This window comes from Budorcas taxicolor, chromosome 22 (assembly GCF_023091745.1).
Source record: "Budorcas taxicolor isolate Tak-1 chromosome 22, Takin1.1, whole genome shotgun sequence".
NCBI lineage: Eukaryota > Metazoa > Chordata > Mammalia > Artiodactyla > Bovidae > Budorcas > Budorcas taxicolor.
Window position 1 is genome coordinate 21,141,776 of NC_068931.1, and position 26,317 is coordinate 21,168,092.

The 26,317-nt window shown below is 45.2% G+C and overlaps 1 protein-coding gene across 4 annotated transcripts in view; it reads right to left on the reverse strand.

The window, feature by feature from the left end:
- FHOD3 (formin homology 2 domain containing 3) overlaps positions 1–26,317 on the reverse strand; it is a 530,296-nt gene that overhangs the window by 154,340 nt on the left and 349,639 nt on the right. For all 4 annotated transcript variants that reach the window (XM_052660257.1, XM_052660258.1, XM_052660256.1 and 1 more), the window contains exons 9-10: positions 18,674–18,817; positions 5,756–5,997 (exon numbers count right to left, since the gene is read on the reverse strand). In XM_052660257.1, coding sequence (XP_052516217.1) covers positions 5,756–5,997; positions 18,674–18,817 — 386 coding nt within the window. The remainder of the gene's footprint in view (positions 1–5,755; positions 5,998–18,673; positions 18,818–26,317) is intronic.

Genomic DNA, 26,317 nt, shown 5'->3' on the forward strand with positions numbered 1-26,317 from the left:
TATAACAATTTTCATCCACATGGACATAAAAAGTTGCAGAATAGAGAATAACATTTGTGTTGTTGGAGGTTTCCAGCAACATCATGACCAGACCTAGGTGGACAGCTATAAGAATAAAGGATTATCACATCCCCTGCAACAACCAGCCTTCTTGTCATACCCTCTCCCCTTTTAGTAGAAAAGCAGCCTGAAATCTAACTCAGGTAAGAAGACTCTTCAAGACACCAGTCCACCATCTTCTCTGTCTGCTGGCCTTCCCAACAAAGTCACTATTCCTTACCCCAATACCCTGTCTCTCAGTTTATTGGGCTATTGTGCCAAGCTTGGACTCTGTAACACTACGGGTTATGTAATAGGTTTTCCCGCTTGCGAATTGATTGTTCATTGCCAACTACTTCAAAGAAAGCCAGAACTATTGCTGCTGCAGACCCTGCAGCTAACAAGGGCATGGAATCTATAAGCCCTGGCAGTGAAACCCCGTGCACAAGGCACGAGTCTGACTGGAGACCACAGCGCTGCCTTGGAACTCGGCATCCAAATGTGCCTCCTCCCTGTCAAAACGCAGGAAGGTCGCTTCACCACCCTGCACCATTTCGTAGTTAGGCTCTCCCATCGGTCCACTGGTTCCTGTGACTGGTGGAAAGGTGTCCACACTCTTTTCTACTCCCACAGGAAAATAGAAAGCCACACCCTGTCTGAATACTTCCCTCCAGCCCCAACCCTGGAATCTCAGCCTCAAGGCTTGGCTCCCTTCTTCCCACCACCCACAGGGCCACTAAATGGTGTACATCAAGTATGATCCCCCCAAACGTGAGGACAGCTAAGCCTCCAATAATTGACAGTTAACAGTGGCTTCCTGTTAACCATGAACTTTTGCTCTCTATACCTTCCTTCCTGCTCCCCTCACCAGGATTATCACTCGCTAGCTATGATTAACTGAGAAGGCTGTTCCGGTGTTGGCAGATATTATTCTGAACACTTTCAGAACTCCTCATTAGGAACTGTCTCCAGTGCCAATTTATGAGAAAAACAAGCAAACCACTATGATTATCTCAGGATCAGACTCTAACAGTGACTATAAGCAACACAGCTTAGTAGCATGACCAAGTTCCAGGGAACATTTGTTCTGAAAGATTTTTTGCCTTCTCTAATTAATCCTCAAAAGAGAAAAAAGCTTGTCACCACAGAACACATTCTATAGGTTCAGAGACTGGTATCAGGGACGCACATTGAATGCAGGCTCTGGACTACTAAAATCTGGTTTAGGTTCAAACTCAGCTATGCCACTTACCACCTGTGAGATCTGGGGCAAGTTCTTTAGCCACTCTGTGCTTCAGTTTCCTCATCTGTAAAATGGGGAAGGTACTACCACCTTCATGGAATTTACAACAGACGGCAGGTTGAAGATGACTGCCTCTCAGCACCACTGGAACTGATCCCAGTCTTCCTCCCCAAGCAGCCCGACTTTCCTGGAGTCATCACCGCACGCCCCCTCCCTACTGGCTCTGTATGTCCCCTCGCCTGACACATCTCTGCTTTCTCCAGCCCCCTCAATAATCCAGTGACAACTCACGAGCGGCCATCAGCAAACAGCCTCCACATCTTCATGGAATATTCCTAGCTATGACCCTGGACCAGAGGACGCTGTTTCCTAAGTCCTCTCATAGGCCATGATGGGATCTTCTGTCTTAGCCATATACTCCTCTCTGCCATCTCTGCCATTCCCCCTCAACTTCCCCCAAGAAACCCAGCCCATTAGAACGGGAGTGGGCAAGCCTGTGAGTCAAATGTGGCCCACCACCTGGTTTGGTACAGTCTGTCAGAATGATTTTCACTTTTTTTAATGGTTGGGGGAAGAAAATCTAACTATTTTATAACATGTAAAACTCAAATCTCAGTGTCCATAAATAAAGCCTCACTGGAAGGCAGCCATGCTCACTTGCTTACCTGCTGTCTGTGAGAATTTAATTGAGTAGTTGCAACAAAGACTGTCTGGCCTGCAAAACTTAACATATTTATTATCTGGCCCTTGACAGAGAATTTTTCCAACACTTGACTTTGAGGCACATGGGAGTCGTCTGCACCAAGCTGCTGCCAGCATCCACTGCCCGCCAGGTCACTCGTCCATGTGTGTTCAAATACACATGCGACAGAAAGCTGGAAGGCGCAGCTGCGAACAGCAGTGACTAAATGAAGCTCAAAATTACCTCCACGGGTTGGAATGTTGTGTGGAAGTCAACAGGATGAAATTTCAAGTTTACATGTGAAGTCCCAGGCCGTGTTCAGTGTCAGAAAGGTGGTCGTACAGAACAGGAAGGGGACCTCACGCATGCTGACAGTGGTGAGTGCCGGGATGGGTGAATGGGGAGACTTTGCAGGGGAATTTTATCCATACAGTGAAATTCTAAGCAATAATAAAGCCACCACATTATGGAGCACATTTAGTCCAGGGGACTTTCCTAAGGAGCTGAGAAGTTCAAGGACAAAAATGGAGTGCCTCCGGGAGGAGAATGTCTGAGGCCGAGGGCCTAGAATGGGCTTCTGCTGTGGGCTAGACAATCTTGAAGACTTTTTAGTCCTAACATTAACTACAATTACAATTTAAATCAGAGACACTGGTTCTTTCGATGATTAGATGTTAAAAATAATCTTGGTAAAAAAAAAAAAAATGAAAGCACCAACATTTTTTTTCTTCCCAATCAAATCTGTAAATTTAATTGCAAAGGTGAAACTATGGCACACATGATCACAAAAAGTACTTTTAGATGGCAGATGAACAATAAACACATACCTTATTTGGTGAGTGCTCACTGTGGAGTTCTATTTCTTCAGAAACCAAAGCAATGTGAGTTTCAAGCCTTATTAGGCCTTAGGAAAACTCATAGCCTAGCAGGCCTAGGTCTATAAGAAGACTCTGGGATTCTCTCCTGTTCAACTCTGAGTTTTCATATGAACCTGAATAAAAATACCCCTGCATAGTATGTAAATCAAATTCCTTGTCTAAAGAAGTCCAGAAGTACAATTTCACTCAATGATTATGTTTAGGAGTGGTAGGTGGGAAGTGATTCTATATGACTGGGACATTGACAGGCAAAGGCCAAAGGCTTAGATTTAACCTGAAGCTCAACTCCCCGGTTCTAAGATTCGTCCCAAGGCACCAAGCCCCCAACTGCTTTCTCATTTGTAACGTGAGGATAATGATGCTTGTCCCGGCTGGACCTTAGAGAGGATCAACAGGAGAATTTGATTCAAGCTACATAAAAGAAGCATCTGAGTACAGAGTGCCAGATATGAACATATTTGAGGACAACATGAATCTCTAATCTGTAGCATAGTTCTGTCTTCTTTTCAAGAGTATTGGCATTATTTGGGGCACAGAGTTAGACAATCTGGTCTACAGTTCTTCATGTGTGATACCTGCAGGCATGTTGCTACAAGTTAGCAGTGAGCAGGGCCAGAATGGTCACACAGGTGAACGCAGTCTAGGTCAGGGGTGGGTCTGTGTCTTTTCAAGGTCTACGGGCAATCGAGCACAGCGAACTTCTAGATTGTAAGGTGGCGCAGGAGGCACGGATGCTGAGCAGGTGGCCAAGCCACGCATATGCAGGGACTGCTTCCCGATTTGCTTCTCATCACCCTCTCCCTCTCTCCTGCCCCCATCTCTGCCGAAATCATGCTGTGATTTTGTGGCCACGGGGCAAAATCCCTCCAATAGACTTCCAGGGTGAAGCCATTTCATCATCATCTATCTTAAAACCACGATCCTTCTTTATAAGCTGGAAAGTGGATTTTTCTTAAGTGAATGCTATGAAGTTTACATTAATCATTTCATTAAAAGGAAACATCAGTCCTATTTGAAAACACTGAGGTGGGAGCACTCAGAAAGTGTCCTATTCCAGATCCCACCAAGACCAGAGCCTCAAAACTGTGGACTGTGCCCAAGTGGTCCACCCCACCGTCATTGCCTTTGCCAGTGTATCACAAGACGTGGTCACCTGAGTCACAATACAGGGATCTTTAAAAGTGTAACAACCTGGAGCAGATTCATATTGCTGTACGCCAAAACCAATACAATATTGTAAAGTAATTAACCTCCAACTAAAATAAATAAATTTATATTTAAAAAAGTGTAACAACAAGAAAGATAACAGGAACAAACGTGACACAAGGCAGAGAGAGCACACGTATACCAAGTGCCACCACCAAAGCCTCAGAACGCCCACCTCCAGCATCTTTGGTGATCATAAATAGATTTTTCAGTCCACTTTGCCCAACTCTCTCCATGCTCATTTTTCTAGCTGGTAGAAACAGCACTACAGGGAGTCTCAGGACCCTGTGAGAACTGCCTGAGTTTCTCAAAGATCTTAGATCACAACATGCACTTTCACAGTAAATGTTCTCAATTCTCATTCCGCTCAGAAGTTTCAATTTTCCTTTCACTGAAAGAGAGCTTGCTGCACACTGACTCTTAGAGACAGAGAAACCTGTAGACTATGTGGTGGAGAAGGGTGTCAACATGGACCATGCCTTGCACATCACTCTCAGATCGATGCCCTCCTTCTCCTTCTGCAATAGGAGGCACCCAATGGTGTGGGCTGCCTCATGTTCCAGGATCCCATGGGTACCAGACTGCTCCAGTCACTTCTTAGTAGAGGTGGGTATGGGAGTTCCTTTACGGATGGAGAGGAAGGGACATATCTGAATCATTGTCTTAAGGTCATCCCGCCTATTCTGAGTTCAGTTCTTCACCATGCAGCCTCCTGAACTACATGTGGCTCCCAGGTAGATCCCCACAATGGGAGAAAATACTCCAGCCAAATGATGCAAGCAGAGTTTCCACTGGCAGCAGAAGAGGAGCGCTGGCAATCGGTGTATCAGTCAGCCCCGGTGGAGCTGTCTGGCACAGACTGGTGCAGGGAGCTCCACCATCCTAGTGAACTGAGGGCTTCATCCAGTGAACTGAGGGCTTCCATTTGGGAAGATATAATTGGACTCAGACCCCAGAGCCACACAGCCATCCTTCAGCTGCACCTCTGTTTTAGGGAACCACTTCTGAGCTCCTAGAGATCTTGTCAAACCTTGTATTTTGGACATACATAATTTCTCATGGGATTGTCAATCTTTCTGGGTTTGTTTTTTTTTTTTTAATGTTCTTTTTGCATTCTTACTTTCTCTCAGCCCTGATAGGAGTTCACAGAAATGGAGATCATACCTTTTCCATTGATATGTCTTCATGGTTGCAAATAGTCCTGGCCTATAGAACACACTTCAGAAAAATGTATGCTATATGACGGAATAAATGACAGCATTAGTATTTACTGAAATTATGTGAAAGTACGTATTTGTTCTACTTAACCTCAACTATGTATTGTCATGAGTACCTCAGACTCTAACCATCTCACATTGGTGTGGTGGCATAGCATTTATTTCTAGGCCAAAGTTTTGTGTTTTGGATTCTTTTCTAGTTGATAAAGCATAGCTTTCTACACAGATATTAACTGAAATGCTAATAATATGAACAATATAAAAACACAAGGGGGTGAAGATGAGTTCAGGGAGTTGGATCAAGTCTGCATGTGTCACCAGGGCCACCTTGCCCTGGGAAGTTGTGGGGTAACTGGGGGTGATGGCTTAAATGTAGAGAAGAGGCAAGGGACAGGAAAGGCTGGGATGGTCCAGGACACCTGTGGGGTTGGGCCTCCTTTCCCCTTTTAGGGGTCCTTGTGCCCTTCTCCAAGGCTGGGTTAATGCTTACTTTTCCCGGAGATCTCGCACTTGACTGGGCTTGAAGTCAGGAGCCGTCAGGGAGCAGGGGCTGGACGGGGGCGACAAGGGGCTCTTGATGTTCTGCACCGAGTGCCTGCGGCTCCGCCTGCGGTCCAGGCCCCGGGACTCACTGCCGGTGCCTCCGGAGCACACGCTGGCCCGCCTGCGGTCACGGCACCCACTGGGGGGTGGCTCTGCTGTCTCATCCCCATCCTCCAGCCGGAGCGCCAGCTGGAAAAGCAGAGAGTGCACAGAGCAAGGTCAGACCTTTCACAGTCCCACCCCAAAGGGCACCGAACTCCATCCTTTCGCATCCTGCGGCGTGGGCTTCTCGTTGAAGTCATCACAACACGAGCATCCCAAAGCATAGCCTCCAAACCAGAAGATGCTCGCCCCTGCGTATATTCCCAGATGGATCCGAGAAGGTCAACTGATGTCACGAGAAGATCTGAGAACTATTTTGTAATTAGATGGGCTCTTCACCCCAGGACTGCCCTTTAGAGGCCATCTGTCCTTCTTGTGTCCACCCCCCCGCCCCGACTTGGGTGTTCTCTGGTCCAGGAGGCGGAGTGTCTCCTGAAACCCTGCCACAGGAAGCCCTGGAGGTCCTGATCCCAAGCTCGCTTCCCAGGGAGGATGCTCAGAGAGCAGACAGGCAGGAACCACGAACTCCAGGTGAGACAAACAGCCTCACCTGCAGGTCATTTGAGAGGCCTGATCTGAGACCCCCATGCACAGGGGTGGGGAGGGCCCGCCGAAGCCTGGTCTCAGGTGGGCGTAGAGCCTGCTTGCACCTGTGATCACAAAAATATAGACCAGAAATAGGCCGGATCTCTAGCATTTAGGATTTTTAGAAAACTTCCTCTTAAAAGCACTCACACTTGGCCATTTTGGCTTCCATGTATGGGTAGGCCAAAAAGTTCGTTCGGATTTTTCCAAACGATCTTAGAGAAAAGTCAGAATAAACTTTTTGGCCAAGCCAACAGAAACCGGAGACAACTGGCCCCACACCCCACACCCCTGCCCTCTTCCCAGGGATCTTTTAATCCTGCCCCTAGCTGGGTGAGGCCTGGCCAGAGAATCAGCTCTGCCATCTGTTAATCTCCTCCATCCGGGATCCTACTCCATAGGCCTTCTCATATCAACACCCACAGTTTCTGTGCATACATCCTCCTTATAGGAGCTCACCCTTTCCAGCTGTGGACTATACCTATCTGTTTCTTCAGTTTCTTTAATTATGTGTGTGTCTCCCTTCTCCAAACCTACACAGTCGCAGGAGCTGTCATGGACTAGACCTTTGTGTGGCTGACAGACCAGGAATGACCTGCAGCAAATTGCTTGCTCAAGAGTCTCTCACTCACCAAATGAGGCTAACAGGATTGCATTTGCAGGTTTGTGGTAAGAATAACTTATATAATGCATGTAAAGCAGCTGGGGTAGGGCCTACCCTGTGGCTTGGTACTCAGTGTAACAGTTCTTCCCCAGCCTGTGCCCTCAGCTGAAGGGGCCTAGTGCAAAGTGAAACTGTTAGTTGCTCAGTCACGTCCAACTCTTTGGCACCCCATGGACTGCAGCCCGCCAGGCTCCTCTGTCCATGGAAGTCTCCAGGCAAGAATACTGGAGTGGGTAGCCATTCCCTTCTCCAGGGGATCTTCCCAACCCAGGGCCTGGAACACCCACAGATTCTTACGTCACACAGAACTGCCCAGGGAGGTCACCTCACAGCCTAGGTGGGCCGGGCCCAAGCAAGTCCAATAGTCTCTCTGACTTGGTGCCCAAAGACCCACATGGTCCCATGTCTCCAGAGGTGCATACTTTCCAGCCTTATGGGTGCTCCTGGTCACATTTCACAACCTGGTCCTGAAAAGTGAGAGAATGGAGAAGTAATATAAAGACCCAGATGGCTAACCATGTTATTGGTGTTGGCATCGCCTGTCTACAGAAAACCTGGCTATTGCAAAGTCAGTGGCCTCCCATGTCCAAAGTGTTGATGCCAAATGTGTTCACACAGCATGGTTAGCTTGGCCGAGTCGAGGCCAGGCTGGCCCCTCCCATCCGGTTTACAAGGATGAATACCTGAGATGCACAGCCTGTTTCCCAGGAGTGAAGTCTCCCCGGATCTGTTCCATCTGCATTTGCCTCCAGCTCTAGCTTTTAGGCAAGACTGATTTAGTGAAAACTCTTCCATCTGCATGCCAGGTACATTCTATAACAAACTCCCAGATAGATGAAGACAATCTAATAATATTTTGACTGCTCTGTTCCTCTAGAATTTACTAGGCAGACATAATCTGGGGAGTTTGAGGTAAAAATGGATGAGTTCAGAAAATGCTATACTGTTGCAAAATTTCACTGGAAAGTCTGCTTCCTGGGGTAAGGGTGTTCTGCAGTGTAACTGCAAGAACTAGGAAAGAAATTATGTATTTGATTAATCACTTTTATCACCTCAACTTTAACGTTGTAAATAGTATTCTCTGGGGAACGTTTAAGAATGATTATATACCTAGCCAAGCATAGTGTTTTAAAATATCACTAGCCAATTATTTTTTCATTTTTAGATATAAAAATTCTAGACCACTTGAACTCATTCTGACCTGAAATATTGATTCTGCTTCTAATTAAGCACATATTTGGAATGATAAGGTTAGGGGATAACGTAGAGTTCAGATATTTCTAATTCCTTGTCTAACCTCAGAGATGCAAAGATCAAATAGCATTCCACTCACAGGGCCTTTCAGAGAGGCACATGGCATGTGCACAAAGTGAAATCTACTTTAGCTGCCTTTTGTCAAGGAAGATGAGACAACCATTGTTTAAATGAAAAGTACTGAAAAATTATCAAAGCGGCACCATAAAATGGAATTTAATGAGAGCTGCGTAAAATTCCAGTCCTAAACAAAGTATCCGTCTTCTTAAACATAGGAAAGGATGCATGGGGGTAAGGGCAAGTGGGAATCACAATGCCAGGAGATACAACAGCAGCCTCGGGCTTGGCAGACAGGAAAGCTGTACCATGAGATTTGGGGCTGGTCTTCACTCCCGGTTTTGATTTTACAAGAAGCATCTTAGAATCACCAGTGTCCACTGATGACAGGGAAAGAGACCTGCTTTCACGTCCAGGGCCGTGGTAGCAGTTCCAGTTTCTTTAGATTCTAGGGAGCACTACAAATTACAGTTAAGACCAATAAATTTTGGAAGACTCCTAGAGAGAGAACAGCACTTACCAAGAGACTTCTTCAGAACCTGTGGTGTCAGGTCTAATTAACCACAAGTGTGGTGTCCTCCCCTGGACCCAAGGTGAGATCAACCATGTCCTGAACAACTTTTAATCTCACCCAAGTGATGGGGTGTTTTGCTGCTGGGCCCCTCATCAGATACCTTCTGACTCTTTTAATCAAATGTAGAATGGTCTCTAAAACCCAGGTGAGGAATCCAGCACCGACTGCTTGCACACCCTACCCATCCTACCAAGAAAGAGAAGAGCAAACTAAGGTGGCATCTGGGACAACTTCTACCTATCTTTGAGGTCACTGACTGATCTAAACGATCTTTTTTAAATTTAGTGGAAATTTCCAAACTTATGCAAAGTATGGAGAAGAGTACAAAGACTTTTGTGTCATCACCTATGACAGTTCAACAATTATCAACCCTGGCCAATCTTGTCTCATTTACTCCCTGTCCCTGACCCCACAGCCAGGTCTTGTGGAGATAAGTCCAAGGTCATATAATTTTATCCATTTATCAGTAAATATCCCTAGAATATAAGGATTTTTAAAAACCATAACCACCATACCACTGTCCTGCTTAAAATAATTTCTTAATATCATCAAACATCCAACAATCTGAACATTCTTAATGAAGGTCAAAAGCTATTAACAGTTCTTTGAGATTATTTTGTTATACTGCTACTAACCTCCATGACAGGCAACTATATTTACATAGCAGTTATAATCATTTTCCAAATTGCCCTCCCACACTTTCTTTTTAATGCACACCTATACATCTGGATTCAGCTTGTAGGTGAAACGGATGCCAGTGCTACTGCCATTTCAAGAAGGAACTATGCTGATAATTCTATTAGGTTGAACAGGTTGTGGCAGACGATTACAGCTCTGGGCTCCCAGGGGATCCTGCCTCTCTGTTTGCTTATCTTTGTGTAGTCCCCTCCTACACTGAGTCTACAATTTTCCACGTGACTTGTTTTGGCCAGTGTGACATCAGAAGACACAGACCCTTGAAAAGTGTTTGCACTTGAGACTTTCCCTTCTGAAATGCGGCTACCATGTGAAGAAGTATGTGCTAGCCTGCTGAAGACGCATGGCCCAGCCAACAGCCACCACTAAAGGCCAAACCAGGTGAACAAGGCCATCTTAAAGCATTCAGTCCCAGTTAAGTCATTGGATAACTGCAGCTCTATGAGAATCTCTCAGCTGAACCAGGCCGAAATTTCTGACCCCCAGAATGAGGAGCAAAACCTGCTGTTTTAAGACCACTCTTTTTGGCACATTTGTTATGCAGCAAGAGCTAACTAATACACATTTTAAAAGTCAACTATGTGTGGAGAAAAGGGAACCCTCCTACACTGTTGGTGGGATTGCAAACTAGTACAGCCACTATGGAAAACAGTGTGGAGATTCCTTAAAAAATTGCAAATAGAACTGCCATATGACCCAGGAATCCCACTGCTGGGCATACACACCAAGGAAACCAGAATTGAAAGAGACACATATACCCCAATGTTCATTGCAGCACTGTTTATAATAGCCAGGACATGGAAACAACCTAGATGTCCATCAGCAGATGAATGGATAAGAAAGCTGTGGTACATATACACAATGGAGTATTACTCAGCCACTAAAAAGAATACATTTGAATCAGTTCTGTTGAGATGGATGAAACTGGAGCCGATTATACAGAGTGAAGTAAGCCAGAAAGAAAAACACCAATACAGTATACTAACACACATATATATGGAATTTAGAAAGATGGCAATGATGACCCTGTATGCAAGACAGCAAAAAAGACACAGATGTGCATAGCAGACTTTTGGATTCAGAGGGAGAGGGAGAGGGTGGGATGATTTGGGAGAATGGCATTGAAACATGTATACTATCATGTAAGAATCGAATCACCACTCTATGTCCGATGCAGGATACAGCATGCTTGGGGATGGTGCACGGGGATGACCCAGAGGGATGTTGTGGGGAGGGAGGTGGGAGGGGGGTTCATGTTTGGGATCACATGTACACCTGTGGTGGATTCATGTCAACGTATGGCAAAACCAATACAGTATTGTAAAGTGGAATAGAGTAAAAATAAAAATTAAAAAAAAAAAATCAACTATGACAAGGAAGGATTTGAAGAGACTGGACCTATTAATTATTCCTAACAGTAACAATCACTCCTCACCCTCAAAATCTTCAGCTCTAAGATGCCTTTCCCATTACTAGGACCACATTTTCAGCATCAAAAGTGAGAACACAATCTGAAAAAAAAAGATTTTTGATTTTGATTTGTGAAACTTTGTATTTGAAAAAATCATTTGGAACCATAAAAATTCAAATGAATTTAATTAAACATGGATTAAATTACCTTTCTAAAATGGAATTAATTGCAATTGGGCCTATCCCCAGAAAGTCCAGGACATATGGTCACCAGACATCCTCCACTATTTAGAAGAATTCTAGAAGCCCAACAAAGTTCTCTGCAATGGCTTGAAAACATTTATAATCTATTGTGAGGAAAATATCGGTACTGCTTATAGGCTCCTTACTGCCCCCACCTATAATGAACTTAGTTGTCCTATGGCACCAAACACTTTCAAAAGTGCATTAATTTTTAGATAGGAATAAAAATCCTAACTCTATCTGGTACCCCAAGCATTCAGTTGTCACCTTGAGTGATTACCCAAGGCATCTTCCCTTTAAGGTGGCTGATTTCTGATTAAATTACACCCTTCCTTCGGCCCAGAATCTATCAGTAATATTTAAGAGACCTTCACTAGAGTACTTTACTTCTACTCTGGGCAAGGGTACTGCTGAGCACAGAGGTTAGAAAGGAAAGACACGGATGACAAAGGCAAACAGATAGGCAAGTGCGTCCTGAGGACTGTTCAGTGTGAGGTGTGAACACAGGGAACCGCTCCCTCCTGGGTTATAAATAAAGTGCAGGCAACAAGCCCAGGGACTCCTATACCTTGCCAAGGAGGCCTTGCGGACAAGGGGACATCTGAGGTGACTCCTACAGGGGAAGGAGGAGTCCGCCAACCTGAGAACAGGAAGGAAGAACACTCCAGGCAAAGCAAGGAAAACGGAAGAAGGGAAGCTCCGAGGTGACCTGCCTTTCACGTTCAGGAAACAAGAGGAGTTGAGTATGGCTGCAACTTCAGCAACATCTTCAGAACTGCTGGAGACAAGGCCACAGCAGCTCAAAGGCCACAGATGGTGTTGCCTCTTGAACTAACTCAAGGCATTCCAGCTTCACCCCACGGGCTGTGAAAAAGTTTTTAAGGTTTATTGTTCATTCATTCCTTCACTCTTGTTTATTTTCCGAAATGGAGGAATGGTGTAGTTAGCCCTGATATTAAGGAGGACCCCTTGTTTTCAGTTGCAGGGAGTTAGGAAGAGGGAATAAGCTGAGAAGCCCCCGGGATGCGGTCCTGCAGGTACCATCCTCCCCAGGCCCTGACCCTCATCACGCCTCCTTTCACACCAGGCAGAGCTCCTCCACTGCTCCCCACTCTGTCACTGTCCTGCATTAGGCCACCACCTCAGGCCGGTGGTGGTGGCCCATCCACCCAGCGTCTCGCCTTCAGCTCACCCCGTCTCGTTTCTTCACAGACATGCCAGCAGCCTCAGGCTATCAGCTGACTTGGTCACTGTCTGCACCCCATGAGACTGTGCGTCCCCTCAGGGCACTGGCCTTGTCTGTCTAGTTTGCTGCTGAGTCCCGTGGCCTAGAATAGTGCCGGGCACAAAATCGGTGAACTCACAGGAGAACAAATGAATGAGAAGGCTATTGCAACAATCCAGGCAAGAGATAAAGAGGGCCTGAGCTAGGGGCATGGAGAAGAAATCGCAGTCTTCAGCCATCAGACCTCCAAGTACGAGGATGCGGGGAGAGAGAAGGAGGTCCAGGATAGCCCCAGGTTTGTAACCTGGGAGACTATTCTTTGCAGAGGTGCAGAAATGAACAGACTGTGCAGGAGTTTTGTTTTTGTCATGGGTTGGGGGCGGGGAATAAAGGGTTCTGTGAGGGCTGGGTCATGTCATTTGCAGCTTCTAGGTGGCTCTGTCTGACATAATCTGAGCTCCTCTGACACCTTCCATGCCCCTCCGTGCCATCACATACAGCTGCTGGGAAATCAGCCACCTGCTGGTCTGGGACTACAGAATGGAAGTTCCTTGGGACAGGGACAGATCTTCTGTCTCTGAATGTTCAGAGTGCATGACATACCTTCAGTGAATAAATGAACACAATGCAAAAGGACAAGCAGGCAGAGGGGCAGGCAGCCATGAGCCCTGCAGACAGCTCAGGCCAAGGCGTCAGCCACAGCCAAGGCTGCCGAACTCACTCGGTGAGTCTCAGCTCAGGCTGCCTAGGCCAAGAGAGGAGGCCTGATGAAGAAACCCCAGCCCTGAAAGGAAGGGACAGAGAAGAAGGAGGGACACTGCGGAGGAACAGTCAGAGAGGCACCCTGCAGACACCCACAGACACCGTCACCAGCAGCGCACTGAACAGCAGCAGTGCACAAGACTGGTCCCATGCCCACCAGCACCATTCTTTCATGATGTGAGTGTAACAGCGATGCCCAAGTTGATAGGGATGGGATACAAAAAAGGAAGAGAGGAAAAGCTGGGGGAAGGATGAGGATGGAGGCCAGCTCCACTTATGGCTATTTGTCTAAAACTCTAAGCAAATTAGTATCAAACAGAATTCCAAAAGCACATTAAGAAAAACACACATCATGACCAAGTGGGTTATATTCCAGGAATGAGAAGATGGTTAAAAGATAAAAGAAATGAATCAGATCAACAACTCAGAAATCTAAAAAAAGGACAACAGAGTAAACTGAGAGAAAAGTTAAGAAGGAAATCATAAAGATAAAAATGTTTTGAGTTATAAAACAGAAAAGCACTGAAAATCATATATAAGTCAAAATTAACAACAAGAAAATAGACAAACCACAAGTTAACCCAGAGGAACAAGGGGGAGAAATTACAACCACAAAAATTAACACAGGAAAATAACTTCTCAAGGAAAGGAAATTAGAAACATTCATAAGACACTATTTACATAGTTCTTTAGTAATCACTTTAAAAATCCAGATGAAATGGATATTTCCCAGGAAAATATGATTTAGAAAAGCCAATCCCAATAAAGATAGGAAGTTTACATAGACCAATATCCATAGAATAAAGCATAGTTACCAAAGATCTCCTGCCTCCCACACACATACAGTCACACACACACACACACACACACACACACACACACCTCTTCTGCCCCTCCATCATCATCATTACAAGCCCACACAATTTTCCAAGGGAGCTCTACCAGATAACCAAAGACCAGAGACAAGGGCAGAAGGAAAAAAGAAAAGCTTCTAAATATTTTTACAAAGCAAGAACAGAACTGATACCCAAACATAATAAGTATTGCACATGCATACACACACACAAAGAAAAAAGGACAAGAACGCTCAGGGTAGCACTGCCATGGCCACAAAACTGTAGCTAGCCAACATCTGAGTGAAGAGCAGATAAATAAATTAGGATATTTTCATCAGCAGTGAAAATGAGCAAAGTAGAACTCCACATGGCAACATGGGTAGGTCTCAAAATCAAGCAAAAGAGAAGCTGCAAGAGGACACGTGGTATGGTCCCATTTATAAAAAGACAAAATTAAGCCATGTGTTGTTTAGGAATACAGACAGGGAGCAAGGAGTTAAAGTAGCTGGCCTACAATCCCTCCACCCCTTCCCTAGGAGTGACGCTTCTGGGCAAAGAAAGAAGGCAATGACCCCTCTGATCTTTCGTAAATATGCTAATATCTAGACTATCTAATAAATAGCCTGATGACAGTTCCTAAAATGAGAGTCTTTATTTCTGGAATGCCTTCAGCAGGCCAGGATTGGTTAAGGATCCCCTATACTAAGTAAACACAGAATTTATGGATTGATAAGCCATGACACTCTGGGCTGTGTAGTAGAGATGCTTCATAACTGAATATTACTCGCAGGGCAAGGTGACTTGGAAACACTGTCTGTTATTCTGGGTCAGAAAGCTCACATCTGATGCATGAAAAAAAGACCTAGGAGTCACAAGGGATGGCCCAGATCTCTCCCTGCATCCCTGCACCTGTGTATTCTGGAAATTAGTAGCCTAGGTAGATTAGTATAGCTCTGCTATAGACACCAAGATCTCAGATGGCCAGTTCTTACTTGATAATCTGATCATTTGTGTTAACTCACAGAATAGCTATTTTCAGATAAAACTATTAAAAAAAAAAAACAAAACAAGAGAATGGTGCTGGGAGTTAGTTGAATGACACCAGGAAGGGCCACTGAGGACATTTCTGAGTTACTGGTAATATTCTTGTTCTTAAACACGAGTGTATTAGGACTCTCCAGAGAAACACAATAAATCAGATATATAAGGAGATTTAATATAAGGAATGGGCCGACATGATTATGGCAGCCAAGAAGTCCCAAGAGCTATGGCCCAAAGGCCTGGAAACCAAGGGAGCCAATGTCAGTTCCAGCTGGAGGTCAAAGGTAAGAGGCAACCTACATCCCAGCTCATTTCCGTCAGCAGAGGGTGAATTCTCTCTTGCTCAGCTTTTTGTTCTATTCAGGCCTTCAACAGGTTGGATGAGGCCTGCCAACAGGGAGGAGGGCAATCTTCTTTACTCGGTCTACCAATGTGGATGTTAACCTCATCCGGAAGGTTGAGGATACATACTGCACTGACACACAGTGGTGTCTGATCAAATATCTGGGCACTCCGTGGCCCAGTCAGGCTGATACATAAAGTTAACTATTGCAATGGGTGTTTGCTTTGTTGTCCTTTGAGTGACACGTATAATTTACATTGTGAATGATACGCACTTAATGCTAAAATATCAAGCAGATGCCATTTGACCAAAGAAAGATGGTGGACCCAGAACACCTTTCGAAACGTTTGGCATGAATGGAAAGAGGAAGACGGGGAGGTAGCTTGAGAGTCAGGTAGGCTGGAAAACAAGTGTGCCCTGAAGCCGAAAGCAGTCTCCTGGGGGAGGGACCCAGCATACTTTGCAAAATTCTCTCCCCGTTGGTTCACTGGTGGGAAATTCACCTGTATGATGCTGTCTTCTGGTATATGGTGGATATGTCTGGATTGAAACTCAAGCAACTGTCATATAAAACCCTAAGAAGTGTCAGCCACAGTGCATTGTAGGTGTAAATTATGATGTGAGTGGCATTATTCAGCACGACTTGATATTCTCCCTTCAACAAATAGAATGTGTCCACAAGCCAGTTGAATCTTCAGATGTGCAAATGACTCAGCTATTCACCAGAGTTGACTCAAAGACACAAGCAGCCTCTTTGAAAAACTTAAGAAAGAACCTGACGCTTTAACTTTGCTAGCCCAGCTGCCGGACACACAATCATTCCTTTTGACTGCACAGAATCTCAAGCTATAATCATATAAACCCCTGGCTGAGTAGAGATTGGAGTTTTGAACAGGAAGTTAAGGGGGTGAGGAAGGGAGGTGTCTGTACTGGGGAAAGTCCGTCTTCTATAGTCCTGTGAGCCAATTGTCTATTCCCTTCCTTCTCCATCTTTAGTATTCTTACTGCACCCCTACTTTATCCTGTCTTCCATATCCCTCCATCACTCACTGATAACAAAACATGAAAGTGTGAGCAGATAACTGGGTAACTAAGTGAGGCTTTGGTAGAGGAGAAGATGCCCTAAGCAGGAGCACAGAAAGCTGGCCGGCTGTGGGAAGCTTCGCACTCTGACCACAGACTCTCTCTCTGGCTCAGTTTCCTCTGATTTCTCCTAAGATTGTACAAAGATAATTCTGCTCTGTTCCTCAGCTTGTCACTTATGAGAGTAACTTTAACAAGTAGTGAGTTACATGTTAGTCTCTCCACTTCTATCCAGTGAAGGTTATAGTGGAGACATTTAGCTGGGAAATCTCTCTCTCTCTGTGTGTGTGCCAGCTGTGCACACAGATTTATGAGCAAAGCTGTTCATCATAACAGCATTTATAATTGCAAAATCTTGGAAGTTATCAAATCTGAACAAAGAGAAACTGATTATATGTATTATGGTACTTGCATACAGACAGGATATTATGTTTCTAATAAAACTAAATTCTTGAAGATAATTCAATGACATAATGATTCAAACATATTTACTAATAAAAATTCAGAACACAACACTGTATACAGACTGTTGTCTCCACGGTTGTTCTTGCTTAGCCACTAAGTTGTGTCTGACTCTTCTGTGGCCCCATGGACTGCAGCCTGCCAGGCTCCTCTGTCCATGGGATTCTCCAGGCAAGAGTACTGGAGCAGGTTGCCATTTCCTTTTCGAAGGGATCTTCCTGACCCAGGGATTGAACCCACATCTCCTGCGTTGCAGGTGGATTCTTTACCACTGAGCCACGAGGGAAGCTGAGTTGATAGTCTATACATACACAAAAAAGGCTACAAAAACAGACTACTATGTTAACCACAGTTAGTAAATAAAATTATGGGTGATTTCTTTATCTTACATTTTTTGGTATTTTCCAAATATTCTTCAAAGAGTACATACTTGTAGCAAAAAAAAAAAAAAAACCACCACCACAGAGACTTCTCTGGTAGTCCAGTGGTTGAGAATTCACCTGCCAATGGATATGAGTTCAATCCCTACTCCAGAAAGATTCCACACGCCACAGAGCAGCTAAGCCCGTGTACCACAACAGCTGTGCCCATGCTCTAGAGCCTGTGAGGCGCAACTACTGATGCCCAGATGCCCTAGCACCCATGTTCCACAACAAGAGCAGCTTTGTGTCACCATGAGAAGCCCAAGCACCACAACGAGAGTAGCCCCTGCTTGCTGCAACTAGAGAGGAAGGGCCTGCATGCATTAACAGAGACCAGAGATCTGCTAGAGAAGGGACGGGCTACCCACTCCAGTATTCGTGGTCTTTGCTGCTGGCTGAGCTGGTAAAGACTCTGCCTACAATGCAGGAGACCTGGGTTCGATCCCTGGGTTGGGAAGATCCCCTGGAGAAAGGAAAGGCTACCCACTCCAGTAGAGTGGACTGTATAGTCTATGGGATCACAAAGAGTCGGACACAACTTTCACTTTTTCACTTTTCAGAGCTGCCAAAAATAAATAAAATAATTTTTAAAAATTAAAAAATATATATATCATGATGAGGCAAGAGGCAAGGCAGAAGGAAGCGAAAAGTTTAGTATCTCTTCTAGCACTTTTCCCCCACATTTTCATTCTGCACTGGACCCTACAGAGTATGCAGAGCCTGCCAGAAGTTCTACCAGCAGGATAAGAAACATGCTTCCTGTGCCTCTCTTTCACTCTCTCTCCCCACCAAGAATGAATGTTCTTTAAAATAAAATAGCAATCAATCAATAAGCAAGCAAGCTACCACATTTCCCCTAGATCAGGGATTCTCACACTGGGGTGTTCTCAGAATTACCTGGAGGGTCAAACAACACAGATCTGGGCCCAACCTCTGAGCTTCCGCTTCAGCAGGTCTCAGGTGGGCCTGAGAACTTGCATTTTGGCCGCTCCGAGGTGTTGTTCATGCTGCCACACTGCACGCAGAGCCACTGGTCTAGAGGATGTTTATCTCAGCCTTTGACGTGTCTGAGCTGTACAAGGCCCTTAAAAGGCAGATCCTCTTACCTCATAGATGTTCAACTGCTCCACTAAGTCCAGGTCAGTCCCTTTCTTGGTCAAGTGCCGCTGGGACACGGCCGCAATGCCCAGCTCCTCCAGGCAGTCCACCACGTCGTAGAAGGTGTCTTGGTCTGGCAAACCGGACAAGGTCTGGATGAAGAAAGCACAGGACACAGTGTCTTAGGGGACCGTCACAAGGCTCTCGGGACATCTTTTGCACGGTAGCCAGGGGCCACGAGTATAACAATGGAGCAAAGCAAGAGAGATGACAAGTTCATTGGAGAAAAAAGCTTCTTTAGTGTGGTAAGCAGACTGAACCCCAAGATCCCAGCCCCTGGGGTAGAGGTGCTGTAAATCCCCCACCTTGAGTGTAGGCAGGACACGCTAATGATTAGGTGACATGACATTATAGGGCAGAGGTGAAGGGGCATTAAGGTCCCAAATCAGTTAAGTCTGAAAAGGGGGAGAGTAGCCAGGTGGGCCTCACCTAATCAGGTGAGCCGTTAAAAGGGGGTTAGGCCTTTTCTGAGCATAGAGAGCAGCAGAGACATTATCCTGCTGGCCCAGAAGAAGCTGCAAGCTGCCACGAGTCCCACAGCTGCAAGGAAGTGAGCTCTGCCAACAACCACAAAGGTTTGGAAGGGAAATCCAAGCTCCAGACGAGACACCAGCCCTGGTTGACACCTTGACTGCAGCCTTCTGAGACTCAGCAGAGGGCCCAGTGGGGCGGTGCCTGGGCCCTGCCCCCATGGAAACTGCGAGATGGTAAGTCTGTGATAGTCCAAGCTGCTAACTTTGTGATAATTTGTTACATGGCAATTGAAAACTAACATACTCAGAAACTCCTGTTAAGACTGATCTACCAACAGCTGGAGTTAGAACAATTTAATGATTCCCTTTTCCTTTGGTTCTGTAGGCCTTCCCCTTCGTCTAAGATATTTATGGCAATATGAGAAATTTCAAAGTGGCAACCAAGAGACGAAAAGATAACCCAAGAAAGAAAAAGCCAACTTCTTTTTGGATTCTGCTTCTCTTTGTTTTTAAACTTTATTTATTTTTATTGGAGGATAATTACTTTACAATATTTTGATTGTTTCTGCCATACATCAATATGAATCAGCCATAGGTATACACGTGTCCCCTCCATCCTGAACCCCTTCCCACCTTCCTCCCTACCCCATCCCTCCTAAAAGAAGGACGATATTCAGATCAGGCCTCTGCTTAGAGATGGAAGGACACTTGGGGTGATTTACTCAAAGCCCCTTATCTTATAAATGAGGGGGATGAGGGTGGGGATATAGCAGGAAGTTACTAAATAATAACTAATAAAATCCTGTGCTCAGACCTGCTTTTCCAGTCTTTGTGCTTTCTAAACAAACTGTTCTGGCCTCGAATTTCAGATGCAGAGCTCTACTCCCTGTTTATTTCACTATTATTGCATTTCAAAATTATTCTAAGCATGTCAACTTGCCTTGAAAGGAAAAAGACCAATATTTTCTTAAGGATCATCTCATGGTACCAACTTCTTTTAACACTTCTATTTTGGGGCTATTAATATTGGAAAGAAATATCTCTGCCCCTAACCCGAATAATGGCTATTTCCCTTCTATGCTGAACAAAGAGGATATAACTCACTGCCACTGAGACCAGAAACTACAGAAAAATAGCTGCAATGCAACAGTTGAATCCATCAGGAGCCCCAGCAAGGACACCGAATGGAAGGCTGTGAACTAGTCAGCAGCTGTGATAAATAAACAGGTGCTCACACTGAAGGGACCAAGTGTGCAAGCATACATGGGTGTCTGCAGGTGCCAAGCAAGGTGGTCACCGCTGGGTTAGCAGACAGCAGTCCACTGACCTAACCTAAAAAGTACACACCCACCCAAAGAACCTTCTCATCTGAACAAGTCCATCTTTTGTTTTACTGAAAACTCTGCTGCTGCTGCTACTGCTAAGTCGCTTCAATCGTGTCCGACTCTATGCGACCTCATAGATGGCAGCCCACCAGGCTCCCCCATCCCTGGGATTCTCCAGGCAAGAACACTGGAGTGGGCTGCCACTTCCTTCTCCAATGCATGAAAGGGAAAAGTGAAAATGAAGTTGCTCAGTTGTGTCTGACTCTTAGCAACCCCATGGACTGCAGCCTACCAGACTCTTCCGCCCATGGGATTTTCCAGGCAAGAGTACTGGAGTAGGGTGCCATTGCCTTCTCTGACTGAAAACTCTAGAACTTGTTAAAAGATGAAGAGAGGGAGGGACCTCCCTGGTGGTCCAGTGGTTACCAATCCACCTTCTAATGCAGGGATGCGGGTTTGATCCCTGGTTGGGAAGGAAGATCCCACATGCCGCAGTGCAAATAAGCCACATGCCACAGAAGAGAAGCCTGCGCACTGCAAGGAAGACACAGCACTGCCAAATAATGAGCAAGCGAGCAAGCGTTCATTACTCAGTCGTGTCCGACTCTTTGCGACTCCACAGACTGAATCCCACCAGGCTCCTCTGTAAATGGAATTCTCCAGGTAAGAATACTGGAGTGGGTTGCCATTCCCTTCTCCAGGGGAATCTTCCCGACTCAGGGATCAGACCCAGGTCTTCTGCATACCAGGCAGATTCTTTATTGTTTAAGCCACCAGGGAAGCTCCAAATAAGCCAAATAAATAGTAAATAAATAAAAGATGAGGAAGAGGAAAATGGTGACATAAAGGCCAGGCCAGGGCTAATGACCAGAGGTGCCCTGACTAACTGCTGACCTGCCCATCACAGGTAAGCTGACATTCAGTGTTAGATCCAAAACTTTCTACACAGTAGTGCAGGGTGGGGGCAGGGTAGGATGGGCACAGAGACAGGCCGCTGGTGTCTCCTCAGCATCCAGTTCCCCTCCTTTCTTCTTCCCTTTTCTTCCCTGCAGAGAGTCAATCAAGATTCTGTCAGTCCAGGGGGTTAAATTCCTAGAACTAATCCCCACTGCCTTTGCAGGCCCAACCATGATGGCGCAACCTAATTAAACCATTAGGTCTATAGAACCAGAGTCAGGGAGTCCTTGCTCAGTAAGAGGCGCAGAACTGAGGGTATTGAGAAGTCATCTGCATGTTCACGGTGAAAATGCGGGCTTGAGCCACATTCAGATGCCACCCCCCGTGTGGCAGTAGGGGAGCTGGCCTCCCATCACAGTCAAAGATGGCTTGTCTCTCCGTCCACACAGGGAGGGAGCTGTGCAGCCCAAAAGCACACACTCACCTATTTTCAGCAGATTCTCTAACATGTTCAGCAAACTCTGCCACGCTCTTACCCCTCCTGGGCCCTGTCTTCCCATGTCTACCCTGACACTCATGGCCAACGTGCCTACTTCTGGCAAAGGTGGCAGCCACTCCATAAAACTGTGAGCAGATGTCTCTGGACATCTCTACTCTCAGATGACTCTCAGTTCAGTTCAGTTCAGTCACTCACTCGTGTCCGACTCTTTGCAACCCCATGAATCGCAGCACGCCAGGCCTCCCTGTCCATCACCAACTCCCGGAGTTCACTCAGACTCACGTCCATTGAGTCGGTGATGCCATCCAGCCATCTCATCCTCTGTCGTCCCCTTCTCCTGCTGCCCCCAATCCCTCCCAGCATCAGAGTCTTTTCCAATGAGTCAACTCTTCCCATGAGGTGGCCAAAGTACTGGAGTTTCAGCTTTAGCAGCAGTCCTTCCAATGAACACCGAGGACTGATCTCCTTTAGAATGGACTGGTTGGATCTCCTTGCAGTCCAAGGGACTCTCAAGAGTCTTCTCCAACACCACAGTTCAAAAGCATCAATTCTTCGGCGCTCAGCTTTCTTCACAGTCCAACTCTCACATCCATACACGACTACTGAAAAACCATAGCCTTGACTAGATGGACCTTTGTTGGCAAAGTAATATCTCTGCTTTTTAATGTGCTATCTAGGTTGGTCATAACTTTCCTTCCAAGGAGTAAGTGCCTTTTCATTTCATGGTTGCAATCACCATCTGCAGTGATTTTGGAGCCCCCGAAAAATAAAGTCTGACACTGTTTCCACTGTTTCCCCATCTATTTCCCATGAAGTGATGGGACCAGATGCCATGATCTTCATTTTCTGAATGTTGAGCTTTAAGCCAACTTTTTCACTCTCCTCTTTCACTTTCATCAAGAGGCTTTTTAGTTCCTCTTCACTTTCTGCCATAAGGGTGGTGTCATCTGCATATCTGAGATTATTGATATTTCTTCCGGCAATCTTGATTCCAGTTTGTACTTCTTCCAGCCCAGCGTTTCTCATGATGTACTCTGAATATAAGATATAAGCATTTGAATGCAGAGTTCCAAAGAATAGCAAGAAGAGATAGGAAAGCCTTCTTCAGTGATCAATGCAAAGAAATAGAGGAAAACAACAGAACGGGGAAGACTAGAGATCTCTTCAAGAAAATTAGAGATACCAAGGGAACATTTCATTCAAAGATGGGCTCGATAAAGGACAGAAATGGTATGCACTTAACAGAAGCAGAAGATATTAAGAAGAGGTGACAAGAATACACAGAAGAACTGTACAAAAAAGATCCTCATGACTCAGATAATCACAATGGTGTGATCACTCACCTAGAGCCAGACACCCTGGAATATGAAGTCAAGTGGGCCTTAGGAAGCATCACTACGAACAAAGCTAGTGGAGGTGATGGAATTCCAGTTGAGCTATTTCAAACCCTAAAAGATGATGCTGTGAAAGTGCTGCACTCAATATGCCAGCACATTTGGAAAACTCAGCAGTGGCCACAGGACTGGAAAAGGTCAGTTTTCATTCCAATTTCAAAGAAAGGCAATGTCAAAGAATGCTCAAACTACCACACAATTGCACTCATCTCACATGCTAGTAAAGTGATGCTCACAATTCTCCAAGCCAGGCTTCAGCAATACGTGAACCGTGAACTTCCTGATGTTCAAGCTGGTTTGAGAAAAGGCAGAGGAACCAGAGATCAAATTGCCAACATCCGCTGGATCATGGAAAAAGCAAGAGAGTTCCAGAAAAACATCTATTTCTGCTTTATTGACTATGCCAAAGCCTTTGACTGTGTGGATCACAATAAACTGTGGAAAATTCTGAAAGAGATGGGAATACCAGACCACCTGACCTGCCTCTTGAGACACCTATATGCAGGTCAGAAGCAACAGTTAGAACTGGACATGGAACAACAGACTGGTTCTAAATAGGAAAAGGAGTACATCGAGACTGTATATTGTCACCCTGCTTATTTAACTTACATGCAAAGTATATCAGATGACACTAGGGAACCCCTTCCTGGTTTCTCTCAGACCTTGTCTTGCCAGGATTTTTGACAAGCAAATCTTTACAGTCCCTCTCAAGGCAGAAATCTCTGTCTTAGCAAGCATTCTATTTTTCCTTTCCCTGGGTTTTCACTTATTCCATCAAATCCTTCTTGAGGGATAAAACCAGGGTAGCGAAAGCCTATATACGAGTGTTCACTGCAGCAGGAGCATTTGTGAAAGTTAAAAGCCGTGGACACCAAAATCTCTTCAGTGGATAAACAGCTAACAAATGGTGGTGTATTTACACAATGGAATACGACACAGCAGTGAAAAGGATCAAACTGTTAATACACCTAATGACAGAGATGAATCTCTAAGGCACTGTGCTGAGTGAGACAGGTCAGCCTCAAAGAGTTACATCCCACATGGTTCCCACGTTTGAAATAATAGAACTACAGTGATGGAGAATAAGTCTGTGGTTGTCAGGGACATGAATAGGGGTCAGGATGTCACTACAGAAGGATAACATGAGTATGAGATTTGGGGGAGACATGGAGCTGTTCTATATGCTAATTGTGAAGGTCATCCATGACTACATATGTTTTAGAACTTCCACAGCTAAATACCAAAAGAGTTAATTTTACTGTATGATAATTTAAAAAGCCATACAGTCGAATCCAAAAACAAATGCTCAGTGTGAATCCCATAAGGTTACTCACCCCCAGGCTCCGCTAGAATAACTTCCCTCCCCAGGGATCCCTGGTGCCGCCTTCCCTGAATGCTCCAAGCCAGCCCCACAGTGCCACCTCTTGTTAATCATGTCCCCACCTGCCTCATCTGATTCTACAAGGTGATCAATATCTGAGCTCCCAAAGTGGGGGAGGCCCACTGAGAGGACTGCGGCTGGATTGGGACAGGACTCCACACAACTTCAGCTTGCAGGGTGAGAAATGCTTCATTGCTGATGCTCGCTCAGATCTACTGATGACATGGAGGGGAGGGGAAGAGCTCAGGGGGCATTAGTCTGGATCCTGGAAACCCCTCATTAATGTGTCTGTTTAACCAAGGGAGTAGACGTCAGTCTCAGAGCCCTGAGCAGGCTAGGATTTCGTACCCTTGTTTTGTCATTTGAATTCCATATTATTAGGCCCTCTTCCATTTTGTTGAAAGAAAAGCAATACAATTTCCCAGATTTCAGAGTCTGCATTTTTTCCAGACCCACATTAGCACGTCAACGCATGATGATGTTTTGGGTCTCAGAGGACGTTACACACCAGAATGATCAATGTGACTAAAATTCAGCAAAAATAAACAAACCCAGTATGGGTGCCTGCTGATCTTTCTGAGGAAAGGATGGCACCTGGAATCATGTCCTTGGAACTTTCCCTTGGGCCAGGACTAACAAATATGGGATGGAACTGCCAGAAGAGAAAGAGTAAGCGAGGAATTCCTGGTTGTTGGAGGCCATATGGTGCCAAGGAGAGTGACACGCACTGGGTCCTGGCCAGCGATTGGCAGCAGAAGCCCAAGTCACATGGCTGCCGCCAGGGTCATTCATTACAGAGCCAAGCAAGGCCTCCACGGCTAAGTGAACACACTGCCCAAGAGTGAAATTGCCTTTCTTTTTTTTTTTTTCGCTGAATTCAGTGTTTTCCAATACAAGGTCAGTGACTGAAAATGACAGGAAATAGATGACCTTCATCTTCAAAAACCAACAGAAAATTGCTTTCAAATTGCATGCTAAATCAACTCACAAAGAGATTTGCAAATAAAAACTGAGTTCTTAGGATTATTGTCCAGAAAGGGGGTTTCCCACCAGGACTGTAGGAAATGTCCCATGACCTCATCAATAACTGGCATTCAATTAAAAAACAATCACTGCCCACGTGACCCAGAGAAAATGGCTTGCTGTTTAACTACACACTTCTTTCAAACTTAGTAGGGTTAATGTCATTCATTTGTTGACTGGGGTCATACTACTGGGTTGGCCAAAAAGTTCGTTTGTGTTTTCCAGAAAAATCCAAACCAACTTTTGTGCCAACCCAATATACTTAGGATAGTACCCTTTTCTGCCCAATTTTTGGAAATGAATTCCAAGTTTGCCACGTGCCTTTAGTTTTTATTGGTGGTTTTCATCTTGTAAATATGACTATTTATAGTTTAATACAGTGAAACATTTTACTCCTTTTCTTTGGAATATTTTTGACTGGTTATATTATTAGGTGGACCTTCACTGGCCAGAGACCAGTTGATTCTCACCTCTGTTTCTTCTTATTTTTCTACAGTTTGGTGTGTTACATTGAACTTTTCAATCTTTCTGAAATTTATTTTGCTACACAGTCAAAGCATGTTTTCGTTTATTTCCACTCAGCAAAACCTCTCTTGGTCA